Here is a 14359-nt window from a genome sequence, read left to right as displayed (position 1 = left end):
TTGACTGGGGCTGGGCTTAACCGAGGGCCCGCCCAGGGCCAGCAGACGTGCATACCCTTCGCTCCTTCCTGTGGCTGTGGGCAGGAGGTGCCAGCTCCTGACCATGTGAGCCCTTGGCACCTAACAGATGCTTTCCTCAGAGCCAGGGAGCCAAGAGAGCAGGGCAGGAGCTACAGTCCTCTCTCTCTTTCTTCTCTGCCAATCCTGGGGCTTGAATTCAGGGCCTAGGCACTATCCCTGAGCTTCTTTTGCTCAAGGCTAGTACTCTACCACTTTAGCCACAGCACTAGTTCTGGCTTTTTCTGTTTATGTGCTACTGAGGTGTTGAACCCAGGGCTTCATGTATGCTAGACAAGCCCTCTATCACTAAGCCACCTTCCCAGCTCATATTTACTTACTTATTTTTGTGCCAGTCCTGGGAAGTCAGTGATCTACGCACTGTCTCTGAGAATTTTCCACTCAAGAATAGTGCTCTACTGCTTAAGCCACAACCCCACTTCGGGCTTCTTGCTGGCTAGAGATAAGACTGTCCTGGACTTTCCACTCCTCCTGGCTTTAAACCAAGATCCTCAGATCTCAGCTTCCTGAGTAGCTAGGATTACAGATACCAACCACTAGCACCTGTCTCATAGCTTTTATGACCCAGCCTCCAGAGACCTCCATAGTCATTTTTATTGCATTTGTGCTCATTGAAGAGAATCCTAAAACGCACTCATGCCTTGAGGGAGGCAGGGGCGCTCACTCCAAATCTATTTTTTATTGTTTTAGTTGTGTTTTTGGATTTATTATTTATGCACTAGTGTCTATTTTTTATTGTTTTAGTTGTGTTTTTGGATTTATTATTTATGCACTAGTGTCTTTGTTTTGAGACATGACCCAGGCTGGCCTCAAACCTTCAGTCCTCCTAAGTGCTGGGATTATAGGCACGTGCCACAGTGCCTGGTGAGCTCAGCCTTGCAGGGCAGCAGGGGGATGGGCTGTGAGCCCTTGGATTTGGGCACCTGTTGGTGGACATAGAATCAGGTAGAGTTGGTAGTGGAGCCACTATCTAGGGGTTGAAGAACCCCAATGATGGGGAGTCTAGGGAACATTCCAGAAGTCCAGTGGGGCGGGGTGGTGGATGTGTGTGGGTCAGGGCCCACCTCAGGTGCCCTGGAGTCTGGGCAGGTCCTTGCCCGCTGGGCTGTGCACTGGGAGTCCTGTTGGGTGCTTGGACTGAGTTGCAGAGGGAGGCGCTTGGTGAAGACAGGGACAGTCCCTAGGGGCAGGTGGCATTTGGGATGAATCCCAAGGATGCGGCAGATGCTGGGAGGGGCTGCTTAGTGCCCACAGGAGCTGTGCACTCAAGGCAGGCATATCTGGGGGCATTCTACAGCAGGCTGGGCGGGGGGGGGGGGAGTTCCGCTACAGACCTCTTTCTCTGGAGCCTCTCTTCTGAAGCTCAGGTTCATGCCTTGCGCCAGCCCCCACCCCAGCAACTTGTTGTTTTATGTAGAGTAACCCTAAATTGGTTTCTGCTCTAGAGCCTGAGTCTGCCCTGCTGACCTTTGACCTTGGGTGGGGGCGGGTCTTCTTGCAGCTGGACAGCGATGACCTCCTGGATGCCCCTGTGGAGGCCCAAAGTGCCTTCTACGAAGGTTCTGGGGTAAGTGGCCCCAGCCCCCTCTTGTTTTGCTAGGCAGAGCAAGGGGCAAAGAGGGAGGGAAACCTGGGGGACCGGCATGGGGGTGTGGCCTGAGGACCTTTATTGGTGGCAGGGCCTGGGCTTTCACTGGTGGGGATGTGGCCTGAGGGCCTTTATAGGTAGGTGTGGCCTGTGGGCTTTCAGGAGTGGGAGCATGGCCTGAAGGCTTTCATGGGGTAGGGGGTGTGGCCTGAAGGCCTTCAGGGGTGGAGGTTTTGCCTGGGGCTTCCATGGGGGGCGTGGCCTGGGGGCTTCCAGGGCCAGGTGCTTAGTTCAAAAGCTCCCACAGGCAGGGGTGGGGCTGAGAGGGCTGCTGTGCCTGTTTGGCCTGTTCTGTGAAGAAAGTAGAGGGCTGGGAAGGTGGCTCAGTGGTAGAGTGCTTGCCTTGCATGCATGAGGTCCTGGGTTTGATTCCTCAGCACCACATAAGCAGAAAAGGCCAGAAGTGGTGCCATGACTCAAGTGGTAGAGTGCTAGCCTTGAGCTGAAGAGCTGAGGGACAGCACCCAGGCTCAGAGTTCAGGCCCCACAAATGACCAAAACAAAAACAAAACCGCAGAGCCAGTGGCCTGAGTTAGTGGCCTGAGTTAACTGGGATGGAGGCAGAGCCAGTGGCCTGAGTTAGTGGCCTGAGTTAACTGGGATGGACGCTGGCCCTGGGCAGTCACAGGATTAAGTAATAAATCACTTAGTGCATTTATAGGCCCAGTAACAATGTTGACCCGGCATTTCTATGTATCTTGTGACTATTATTCTGGTTTTTGAACCTCACCTTGGCCTTCCCTGGGACTGTGTGCCCCACCACACGCAACCTCATAACCATTCTTTTTTTTTTTTTTTTGCAAGGTGGGGAGGGGGAGAGTTGTCAGTCCCTGGGACTTGAACCTAGGTACTGTCCCTGAGCTTTTTCTGCTTATGTAGTACTGAGGAATCGAATCCAGGGCTTTCTGTATGCTAGGCAAGCACTCTACCGCTGAGCCACCTTCCCAGCCCAGTGATCATTATTATTATCATAGCAATTGTTTTCTCCACCCTGTAAGGTAACATTTTGCATACTTGTTTTCACAACTGTTCTAGGAGCCTGGCTGGTTCCGTATTTGGCAATTGCACAGGGTTAGGGTCCTGCCAGCCCCACCTTCCTCTCACGATGCTTCAAAGTTTTTCTGATTCTGGAAAGGCTGTGGCTCAGCCACTGTGCATAGCGTCACTCACTCACCTTTATTATGTTTTGCAGTACTGGAGACTGAATTCAGGGCTGAGCTCACCTGCCTATCACCAGAGCCCTACATAGCTTTGATTCTTTCTGCTGATAGGTTTTCAGATAAGGTCTCAGTGTAACACCGAGCTGGGTTGGCCTCAGACTCATTCTCCTACCTCTGCCTCCTGAGTGCTGTGACTTCAGGTGTGAGCCACAGCACCATACACATTCACTTTTCAGTGGCCAGATGTAGGGAAGTTCAACCAGACAGAGCCATGTCTCACCTAAAGCACTGGGGAAGCTTGGCTGCTGCAGAAGTTATGAAAGTCATTGTTGTTTTTTGTTTTAAGAACAATTTGAGGTTTGAGAATCACAAGTATTGTGGTCTTCTATGATTAGCTAAGTAACAGGCATGGTGGAGCACACCTGTAATCCCAGCACACTGGCAGGAGGATCTGGAGTTTGAGGCTAATCTGAGCTATAAAGGAAGACCTTGACTCAAGAGAAAAAACAAACAAAAAACTCCTTTCTGCTCATGGGTACTGGATGCAGGTGGAGAAACAGGCTAGATTAAGAGGCTCTAGGTGGCTGTGTGCTGGTGTCTCACACCTATAATCCTAGCTATTCAGGAGGCTCAGCCCTTAGGTTCAAAGCCAGCCCAGGTAGGAAAAATCTATGAGATTCTTATCTCTAATTAACCACCAGAAAACCGGAAGTGGCACTGTAGCTCAAAGAGCTTGAGCGCTGGCCTTGAATGAAACAGCTCAGAGACAGCGCCCAGACCCTGAGTTCAAGCTCCACAACTGACAAAAAGTTTTTTTTTGTTGTTGTTGTTATTGTTTATTTGGTCGGTCATGGGGCTTGAGCTCTGGGCTTGGGCTCTGTCCCTCAGCTCTTCAGCTCAAGGTGAGTGCTCTACCACTTGAGCCACACACCACTTCCGGTTTTCTAGTGGTTTATTGGAGATAAGAGTCTCCTGGACTTTTCCTGCCCGGCTGGCTTTGAACTGCGATCCTCAGATCTCAGCCTCCTGAGTAGTTAGGATGACGGGTGTGAGCCACCAGCGCCTGGCTAAGATTTTTTTTTTTTTTTTAAATAAAAGGCTCCCTTGAGTATGGCAACCTGGGGGGGGGGGAAGGGAGGGAGGCCATTCCTTTTGCTCAATCTCACATCTTGCCTCCTTCTGCTTCCAGCTCCACGTGCAGGAAGCTCCGGGCAACCCCCTGAACCCGGAGCCCACGCAGCCAGCCCCCAGCGTGGACCTGGACTTCCTAGAAGATGACATCCTGGGATCCCCCGCCCCGGGCGGCGGAGGCGGGGGTGGCGGGGCCACTGACCAGCCCTGCGACATCCTTCAGCAGAGCCTGCAGGAGGCCAACATCACGGAGCAGACGCTGGAGGCCGAGGCCGAGCTGGACCTGGGCCCCTTCCAGCTGCCCACGCTGCAGCCCGCTGATGGTGGGGCAGGGCCCACTGGAACCGCAGGGACAGCCACCGTGGCCACAGGGCCCCAAGCCCTCTTCCCAGGCAGCGCCGACCTGCTGGGGCTGCAGGCGCCGCCCACCGTGCTGGCGCACCAGGCCCTGGTGCCGCCCCAGGACGTGGTCAACAAGGCCCTGAGCGTCCAGCCCTTCCTGCAGCCTGTGGGCCTGGGCAATGTGACCCTGCAGCCCATCCCAGGCCTCCAGGGCCTGCCCAATGGCAGCCCAGGTGGCGCCACTGCAGCCACATTGGGCCTAGCGCCCATCCAGGTGGTCGGCCAGCCGGTCATGGCCCTCAACCCACCAGCCTCGCAGCTCCTGGCCAAGCAGGTGCCTGTCAGCGGCTACCTGGCCTCGGCTGCTGGGCCCTCGGAGCCTGTGACTCTGGCATCAGCCGGCATGTCGCCACAGGGCACCGGCCTGGTCATCCAGAAGAGCCTCCCGGCTGCTGTGGCCACTACACTCAATGGGAACTCGGTTTTCGCTGGGGCCGGGGCAGCCACCACGGGGGCTGGAGGGGCGCCCTCGGGACAGCCGCTGGCCGTGGCCCCAGGCCTGGGCGCCTCACCCCTGGTGCCTGCACCCAACGTGATCCTGCACCGCACGCCTACCCCCATCCAGCCCAAGCCGGCCGGGGTGCTGCCCCCCAAGCTCTACCAGCTGACCCCGAAGCCCTTCGCCCCTGCGGGTGCCACGCTCACCATCCAGGGCGAGGCGGGGCCACTGCCACCGCCACCCAAGGCCCCCCAGAACCTGACTTTCATGGCGGCGGGCAAGGCCGGCCAGAATGTGGTGCTGTCTGGCTTCTCGGCACCTGCCCTGCCCGCCAATGTCTTCAAGCCGCCCCCTGCCAGCAGTGCCCCAGGTACCACCGCCGCCCCGGCCGCTGGTGCCCCCCCACCGCCCCCCAGCGCCCTGAGCAAGCCCATGAGCCTGCACCTGCTGAACCAGGGCGGCATCGTCATCCCGGCCCAGCACGTGCTGCCTGGTCAGAACCAGTTCCTGCTGCCCGGGGGGCCCCTGGGTGGGCAGATCCTCGCCGCTGCCCCCCACGCGGGTGCCCCGCTCCTCGCCAACCCCATCCTGGCCAACCAGAACCTGGCGGCCCCGCTTAGCCTGGGCCCCGTGCTGGCCCCACACTCGGGGCCACCCAGCGCCGCACACATCCTCTCGGCCGCCCCCATCCAGGTGGGCCAGCCTGCCCTCTTCCAGATGCCCGTGTCGCTGGCCGCGGGCAGTCTGCCCACCCAGAGCCAGCCGGCTCCCGCCGGGACTCCCGCCGCCACCGTCCTCCAGGGTGTCGCGCTGCCCCCCAGCGCCGCCGTGGCCATGCTCAACGCCCCCGATGGCCTGGTGCAGCCCGCCACCCCCACCCCCGCCGCTGCTGCCGGGGAGGCCAGCTCGGTCCTCGCTGCCTCCGTGCAGCCCACCTCCGCTGGGCCTCCTGCCGTCAGCACCCCGCTACCCCCTGGCCTCCAGCCATCGCCCGCACAGCAACCTGCGCAGGTAGCCTCCACCCCACAGGCCTCCGGACCCCCTCAGGCCACCACCCCGCAGCCCAGCCCGGGCCTGGCATCCAGCCCCGAGAAGATCGTCCTGGGGCAGCCGCCCTCTGCGGCCACCTCGGCCATCGTCACTCAGGACTCCCTGCAGATGTTTCTGCCCCAGGTACCTGCGCTGGGGTGGGAGAGGGAGGCTGGTTGGGGGCAGTTACTTGGGGGTGGGGGTGTTCATGGGGTTGATGGGAGCAAGGCAGGGTAAGCCAGGCCCCAGGGGAGGCCTGTGAGGTGAGGGACCAGTCTGGGGTAGCAGTGGACAGATTGACAGGCTGACTGACCAATGGGCAAGGGACAGTACCGGCTGAAAGACAGGGCACGGGTTTCAGAGGGCATGGGGAAGATTTGGATGGGTGGGGAATGATGGATGCATGAAGAGAGGATGGATGGATGCAGGGTGAATGGATGATGAAGGTTGGATGATAGCCGGGCGCTGGTGGCTCACACCTGTCATCCTAGCTACTCAGGAGGCTGAAGTCTGAGGATCGCAGTTCAAAGCCTGCCGGGGCAGGAAAGTCTGTAAGATTCTTATCTCCAATAAACCACTAGAAAACCAGCTCTGTGGCTCAAGCAGTAGAGCTCTTGCCTTGAGCTGAAGAGCAGAGGGACAGCGCCCAGGCCCAGAGTTCAAGCCCCATGACCGAACAAAAGAAAAAAAAATGATGAAAGGATGGATTCAGTATAGATTAATAGATAGAGGATGGATTCGGTATAGATTAATGGATAGAGGATGGATGGATTCAGTATAGATTGGTGGGTAGAGGATGGATAGATAACAGGGTGAGTAGATAATGAACGGATTGATGATGACAGGATGGATTCAGTATAGATTGGTGGGTAGAGGATGGATAGGTACAGGATGAATGGATAGTGAAAGGATGGATTATGAATGAAGGCTATTCAGTAGATTGATGGGTTGAGGATGGATGGATGTAGAGTGAATGGATGATGGATGGATGGCTGATGAATGAAGGATGGATATAGGGTGAATGGATGATGGATAGATAGATATGGTAGGGAGAGGAAAGGTGGGTGGAAGTGGAAGATTGGCTGATAGAAAAGACTGTGGCCCCCAGATTGGTGCCACCACAGCGACCCTGGCTGCCCAGCAACCCTTCTCTGGAGCCTCTGGGGTGGTAGTCTTGAGTGGGAGGCTGGAGCCCCTGGGGACCTTCTGACCCTGTGCGGCAACCATTGCAGGAGAGGAACCAGCAGCCCCTCTCCACAGAGGGTCCCCACCTCTCCGTGCCTGCCTCGGTCATAGTCAGCGCCCCGCCTCCCGCCCAAGACCCAGCCCTGGCCACCCCCATCGCCAAAGGAGCTGGCCCTGGCCCTCAGGCCCCCGACAGCCAGGCTTCCCCGGCTCCAGCCCCCCAGGTAGACACCGGGCAGCCTCTGTCCTCAGCTGAGACCCAGCCTCCGCCCTCCCTTCTCCCTTGCGCACTGCCCCCTTGCTGCCCTGCCTGCCTCTGTCTCGCTGACTTGGGGAATGCCCCCGCTCGCCTCTCTCCCCTGCCCCACACTTCCCTAGTGTCTTCCAGGCATGTGATCGCCTCAGGTAGCCCAGGCTGTAGGCTAGGTTACAGAATATATCAGGACAAGAAATGGGGTGCTTTTCATGGCCAAGTTCACATGGTTTACCTTGCAAAAAGGCACTAGGAGGCACTCAGCCAAAAGCTCCGTGCTCCCCAGCCCTGAGCTCCCCGGCGCCATCTTCAATTGCCTTAGTGTGCTTAAACACCTCATGAACTGTGGACAAGTCTGTACAAGGTTTAACCCTGCATTTGTTGTTTAAACTCAATTCCAGAATCTGTTTTTTCAAATTAATTGATTTATTGTGTGTGCCAGTACTGGGGCTTGATCCACAGCTTCGCTTCTGGCTTTTTGGTGGTTAATTGGATGTAAGGGTCTTGTGGACTCAGATTGGTTTCCAGCCCTAATCTCAGTCAGGCTCCTGAGTACCTAGCTAGGATTGCAGGTGCGAGCCACTGACACCCAGCAAAGAGTTCTTGTTTTAATCTATATTTCTTCTACGTGAATGAGGTCAGGCAAGTATGGCTGATGTGCTTTGTAACTTTAAGCAAATGTGTTCAGGGAACAACTGGGACTAGGCCTGGAGGAGCGAGGAACAGCAGTGTGACCCTGTCTCCCAAGCAGGAGCATTTTCCTGTGTCTACAGGGAGTCTCCATTTTTTTTTTTATTTCATTTTATTTATATTTTTTGTCGGTTGTGGGCCTGAACTCTGGGCCTAGGCGCTGTTCTTCAGCTCTTCAGCTCAAGGTTAGCCCTGTACCACTTGAGCCACAGTGCCACTTCTGGCTTTTTCTGCTTTATGTGGTGCTGAAGAATCGAATCCAGGGCCTCATGCATGCAAGGCAAGCACTCTGTCACTGAGCCACCTTCCCAGCCCTGGAGTCTCCATTGAAACTTCACCACCTGGCCCATTTTCACATGCAGTACCAGCACAGAGAGAGACTAAACAGCCTAGGGCTGCCTAGCCAAGAATAGTAGTCTAGATTCAAAGCCTGGAGCTTTGACTGGGGCAGTTGTGAAAGCCAAACAATCAGACTCAGTTTACCCACCTGGGGGAAAGGAGTGAGGCCGCTGCCATGTATACAGGTACATGCGTCCCCTAAGGGAACAATTACCCAGCTTAAGAACGACTATGTTAGGCTGAGCACTGTGGCTCATTCCAAGAGGGTTGCATTTCAAGGCTAGCCTGGGCAGAAAAGCCTGTAAGACTCATTAACCAGCCAGAAAGCTAGGCTGGAGGCATAGCTCAAATGGTGGAGTCCGAGCTGTAGGCCAGCCAGCAGGCCCAGTAAGTAAAAGGTCCTGAGTTCAAGCACTGGTACTAGCAAAAAAAAAAAACAACAAAAAAAAACCCCATCCGTTTGCTACTTTGTCCTCCTTCTTCCTCCTCCTCTGTAGATTTTTAGTTGTTGTTTTTGGTTTTGTGTGTGTGTGCTGGTCCTGAGGCTTGAACTCAGAGCTGGGGCACTGTCCTTAAACTTTTTTTTTTCTCAAGACTAGCACTCTACCACTTGAACTACCTGCTCCATTCCCCCCCCCCCCCCCGCAACCCTTCCCCCGCCCCCCCCCCCCCCCCCCCCCGTTCTTACCTGATCATTTTACATACTGCTGTGGATTGGACTCAGCATCTCGTGCATGCTGACCACATGTTTCCCCCTGGGAGGCTAGCTTGGTCTTTGTGGCAAGGTTGTGGGGTGTAAGATGTGGTCTGGGTGTTACCCAGCCTCTGCAGGGACCCCATGACCCCTCCTTCGTAGGCTCTGCATTGTAGGTTCTGGGGCAGGTGCTGGAGGCCCAAGGGCGTGGCCCTCCTGGGAGTCCTGGGCCCCAAGCAGCCTGCTGTGTAGGCTAGGAAGTGATGAGCATGGTAGGCACATGCTAGGCAGGAGGTGATGAACTTGGGGAGCACTCATCTCCCCTTCCTGCCACCCCCTCCTGGCGCGATCTGTGTGAGGCTGCTGTGCTCCCCAATACTTGGTCACTGGCGTGATGATGGGTTTCTGGGGACCCGTCAGCTGCCTCTGGTCTCTGTCAGTGGAGGTTGGCAGTCTAGCATTAGGTACATGCTTGGAATCACTGGTTTCACGCATTCCTGATTCTGAGGAGCCTGGTTTTGGGGGGAGCCCCTTGCATATTGCACAGTGCAGCAAAGGTCCCCCACATACCTGCAGACTCAGGGCCACCTGGGTCTGATAAAGAGGCACACAACTAGGCCGGTGCCCCTTCCCCCATTTCAGAGAGACCCCTGGACACACAACAGCCCAGGACTGGAGGTCAGGACCCCTCCTCTGCCCCACGCGGTGTAGCACCCTGCTTTTAGCCTGGCACCCACGGCCTTGGCTTGGCTGCTGGGCAAGGTCCACTGCCCCTTCCTGCTGCCACACTGCCCCCGCTGCTGCTTTGCCGCTGCCCCCGGTCCCCCAAATCCTGCAAGCTCGCCTTCTACTGCGGGGAGGGGTGCAGTGGGGCGGAAGTGGGGAGACCGGCGTACAGACACATGTGGGATGGAGGGCAGGATGGGGTGCGGGGCAAAGCGGGGAAGAGGAAAGGGGCTTCAGCAGGGCCCATCCTCAGAACGGAGGCCTGCAGAGAGGGGGGCTCGGGGCAGGGTGCCAGGGGAACCCCGACTGTTGGGGCAGTGGGAGAGGAGGCTGGGCTAACCTGCTCTCCCTCTCCCCCTGCCCAGATCCCAGCTGCAGCTCCGCCGAAGGGCCCGGGCCCCGCCTCCTCCCCCTCACTACCTCACCAGGCCCCCCTGGGAGACAGCCCCCACCTACCCTCCCCTCACCCTGCCCGGCCCCCCTCCCGGCCCCCTTCCCGGCCCCACTCCCGTCCCCCCTCCCAGCCCCAGAGCTCTTCCCGCCCCCCCTCTGAGCCAGCCCTGCACCCCTGCCCCCCACCCCAGGCGCCCCCCACCCTGCCTGGAATCTTTGTGATCCAGAACCAGCTGGGTGCCCCCCTGCCCACCAGCACCCCGGTCCCCGCTGCCCCTGGCCCCCCGCAGCCTCCTCTGCGTCCCCCGTCCCAGCCTCCCGAGGGGCCCCCAGCCCCTCACCTTGCCCCAGCCTCCACCACCTCCACTGCAGCCTCCTCTGAGCCACCCACCAGGTTGCCAGCCCCGACGCTACCCGACTTCCAGCTCCAGTTCCCCCCTGGCCAGGGCCCCCACAAGTCCCCCACACCCCCTCCGACTCTTCACCTGGTCTCCGAGCCCACAGCACTGCCCCCACCGCCTCCTCGGACCTTCCAAATGGTGACCGCCCCCTTCCCAGCGCTGCCCCAATCCAAGGCTCTCCTGGAGAGATTCCACCAGGTAACAGGGGCGGGGAGGACCGGGGCCTGCCCCCATGTGTACACAGTTCCTTCTTTGCCCAGGACCCCTGACCATGCCCACCGCCTGCCAGCCCAAGCCCCACACTTCTCACCCACCTGTCTTTCCTCAGGTACCATCTGGGATCATTCTCCAGAACAAGACTGGGGGAGCCCCTACCACCCCGCAGACCTCCACCAGCCTAGGGCCCCTGACCAGCACCCCTGCCTCCGTGCTGGTCAGTGGGCAAGCCCCACCTGGGACCCCCGCCACCGCAACCGCCAGCCACACCTCAACCCCGGCACCCATGGCCGCAGGTAGGGGAGGTGAAGGGACTGGGGGAGAGGGGGAGGTGGGCTTGATGGGGTGAGGAGGGACCTTCACACCAGTGACTCTGGCCGCTCTCTCCCTTGCCCACCCCAGGCCTCCCTCCTCTGCTTCCTGCCGAGAGCAAAGCTTTTGCCAGCAACCTCCCAGGCCTGGGTGTGGCCAAGGCCACTGCTTCCGGGCCAGGGAAGACCTCCGTGCTGCAGGTATGGGGAGCTCGGGCTAGGGAGGAGGGCGCACCAGTAATGAACTCAAAAGGGAAACTGGCTGGAAGGGAAGGATGGAGTTAACGGTACCCAGCGCCAGGCAGAGGCAGCCAAGACACATGAGAACCAGACAGGGACAGCAAGGGGCAGGCAGGACCGCCCAGGCAGCTGGTACCGAGATGTCTGGTAACAATGTGAGATGCCCCAGGACAGGAGCAGGTGACACTGGGGGGCATAGACAGGGTCAAGACCACAGGGTGGTTGGGCACCAGCGGCTCATGCCTGTCATCATAGCTACTCAGGAGACAGACCTGAAGATTGTGGTTCTAAGCTAGCCCAGACAGAAAAAAAAAGTCCCTAAGACTCTTACCTCTAATTTAACCAGAAAAAGCTGGAAGTGGGATTGTGGCTGAAGTGGTAGAGTGTCAGCCTTGCACAGAAAAGCAAAAGGACAGCACCCGGACATGAGTTCAAGCCCCAGAAGCCCCCCCCCCCCATGTACACAGAAGGTCCTCTATAACTTGAGCCATGCGCCCAGTTCTTTTTTTGCTTACTTTTCTGATAGGGTCTTGAATTTTTTTTGCCCAAGCTGGCCTTGAACCACCATCCTCTCCTGTGCCTTCCCTTCTGGGATTACAGGCTTGTGTGTGACCCTTGCTGCCGTGTGTGTCCCCCACCCCACCCCTGGGCAGGTCTCTGGCTTTCTCTGTGTGCACATATAATTAGCTCACCTTAGTTATTCCAAGGGAATCCAATCCACAGCTGAGGCCTGGCTGGAGCGGAGGACCCCCACTCCCCCCCAGCAGTCACTGGTCTCTCTCCTTCCTCCCAGTATGAGAGCAAGATGAGCAGCCTGAAAAAGCCACCCCTCCTGCAGCCCAGCAAGGAAGCCTGGTAAGTGAGTGAGATAGTGGCAGAGAAGGGGTGGGGAGGTCTGGGATATAGAGGACCCCCCTCCCCCCCTTCCCCGCTGGAGTATGAAATAGCAGGGAGAGGAGAGAAAAATCTTAGATGCAAAGTTGGTGGGGATGTTCTTCCCCCACCTGGTGGGAGACAGAATTGCATGGAGTCCAGCCTCCTATTTCTTTTCCTGCTTTGGGTTGCTCTGGGCAGGAGCACCTCTCTGGGTCTCAGTTTCCTCTTTGATAACACAGGGGTGCAGGTGGCAGCTGCCGACTTTGTCCTGTTGGCACATGCTCCTTTCCCCTTGCAGTGTCCAGCTTGGGGCTGGAGGCTGGGGCCTGGGATGGGGTCCTCACCCCACTCTGTGATCTCTACCCCCTGCCCTGCCCCCAGTTTCCTGGAGCATTTGCACAAACATCAAGGATCCGTCCTGCATCCCGACTACAAGACGGCCTTCCCGTCCTTCGAGGACGCCCTGCATCGCCTCCTGCCCTACCATGTCTACCAGGGTACCCTGCCCTCCCCCAGTGACTACCACAGAGGTGAGGCTCCCCACCAGTGTTCCTGTGCCCTCCCCGCCCCCCAGCTTTGGGACTGGCACTGGGTGTGGGGGACAGGGGGGTGGGCGGTAAAGCCTGGGCATATCTGGCTGCACATGCATACTTGTGGCCTGTGCTGCGCGTGCGCATTCGTGGGCCCTCCATACGCACACATCCGACCTCGGGCCTTGCTGGCTCTTCCTCCTGGTAGTGGACGAGGAATTCGAGACGGTGTCCACGCAGCTGCTGAAACGCACCCAGGCCATGCTGAATAAATACCGGCTCCTACTCCTGGAGGAGTCCCGGGTAGGGTCCCCATCTCCCCCTCACCTGGGAGGGAGGATGGAGGGGAGGCCACAGGCCTGGACTCAGGACAGACAGCAGGAGCCCACCTGGACCCCCAGGCTGGACGCCTCGCTCCCTTCCCCATCCTCACTCTTTTCTCTTCCTCCCCCCGCCCTCTCCAGAGGGTGAGCCCCTCAGCAGAGATGGTTATGATCGACCGCATGTTCATTCAGGAGGAGAAGACCACCCTAGCCTTGGACAAGCAGCTGGCCAAGGAGAAGCCAGGTGAGAGGCAAGGGGGCAAGACACCTCAGATGCCCTCTGTGAGAGGCGAGAGGGTGATGCAACCCAAAACATGCCCCTGTGAAAGCTGAGTGGGCGCTGTACCCCAAATCCCTCCCCCCACAGAGTTGGGGGTGCATGGCTCTGCCTCCCTTGGCCACCAGGTGGTGCCAGAGCCCTGTCCAAGAAATGAGAGCAGGCCCGGCTCCATTCTCCATTCTCACCATTCTCCATACCTGTCGGGTGTTGCCATCCCTTAAAAGAGCCCTCAAGTGTTTCCTCCCAGTGTCTCCAGTGCCCACCCTGGTCTACAGGAGGCAGGTGGGGGGGGGGGCTAGAAGAGCATCGCTGGGCTATACCTCAACTACCCTGGTTCAAATCCCAGCCCTCTGGGCCCTGGCTGGGTGAGCTGGGCTGTCAGATGCTCTTTCAAGCAGCTGCGATTACAGGCGCACCTTGCCAGGCCCATGCTCTTCCAGTTCTCTGGGACCCTCTCACCGGGTCGTGGCTCGGGGCGCTCTTGGGGGTTAGGGGGAGCCCCGTGTGCCCAGGTTCTTGCCAAAGCCAGGTCCTGCGTGCACCTGGCAGGCCACGAAGGTGGGGTGGGGTGGGGGGGTCCCCTCGGCCAGCCCTCCTGAGCATGTGGATTTTCCTCCCCGGCCTCGCAGACGAGTACGTGTCTTCCTCGCGGCCCCCGGGCCTCGCCATCTCAGCCCCGACTTCGTCCTTGTCCTCCGAGGGCCACCGGCCCCCGCCTGCCGCCTCGGCCCCCGCCCCGGCGCAGCCTCCTGCGCACCCACCCACCAAGCTGGTGATCCGGCACGGGGGCGCGGGCGGCTCCCCATCGGTGACCTGGGCGCGGGCCTCGGCCTCGCTGGACGCGGACGAGGACGGCCCCATGCCCTCCCGCAACCGGCCGCCCATCAAGACCTACGAGGCCCGCAGCCGCATCGGCCTCAAGCTGAAGATCAAGCAGGAGGCCGGGCTCAGCAAGGTGGTGCACAACACCGCGCTGGACCCAGTGCACCAGCCGCCGCCCCCGCTGCCACCGCCG

The 14359-nt window shown here is 58.7% G+C and overlaps 1 protein-coding gene across 1 annotated transcript in view; it reads left to right on the top strand.

The window, feature by feature from the left end:
- Gltscr1 (glioma tumor suppressor candidate region gene 1) overlaps positions 1-14359 on the top strand; it is a 35897-nt gene that overhangs the window by 18366 nt on the left and 3172 nt on the right. The window contains exons 5-15 of the mRNA XM_013032570.1: positions 1580-1645; positions 4076-6031; positions 7120-7296; positions 10140-10766; positions 10897-11080; positions 11187-11296; positions 12129-12190; positions 12593-12741; positions 12950-13044; positions 13206-13308; positions 13974-14355. Coding sequence (XP_012888024.1) covers positions 1580-1645; positions 4076-6031; positions 7120-7296; positions 10140-10766; positions 10897-11080; positions 11187-11296; positions 12129-12190; positions 12593-12741; positions 12950-13044; positions 13206-13308; positions 13974-14355 — 3911 coding nt within the window. The remainder of the gene's footprint in view (positions 1-1579; positions 1646-4075; positions 6032-7119; positions 7297-10139; positions 10767-10896; positions 11081-11186; positions 11297-12128; positions 12191-12592; positions 12742-12949; positions 13045-13205; positions 13309-13973; positions 14356-14359) is intronic.

The sequence above is a fragment of the Dipodomys ordii genome, unplaced genomic scaffold (genome assembly GCF_000151885.1).
Source record: "Dipodomys ordii isolate 6190 unplaced genomic scaffold, Dord_2.0 Scaffold156, whole genome shotgun sequence".
Classification (NCBI taxonomy): domain Eukaryota; kingdom Metazoa; phylum Chordata; class Mammalia; order Rodentia; family Heteromyidae; genus Dipodomys; species Dipodomys ordii.
This window is presented reverse-complemented; position numbering and strand designations above follow the sequence as displayed.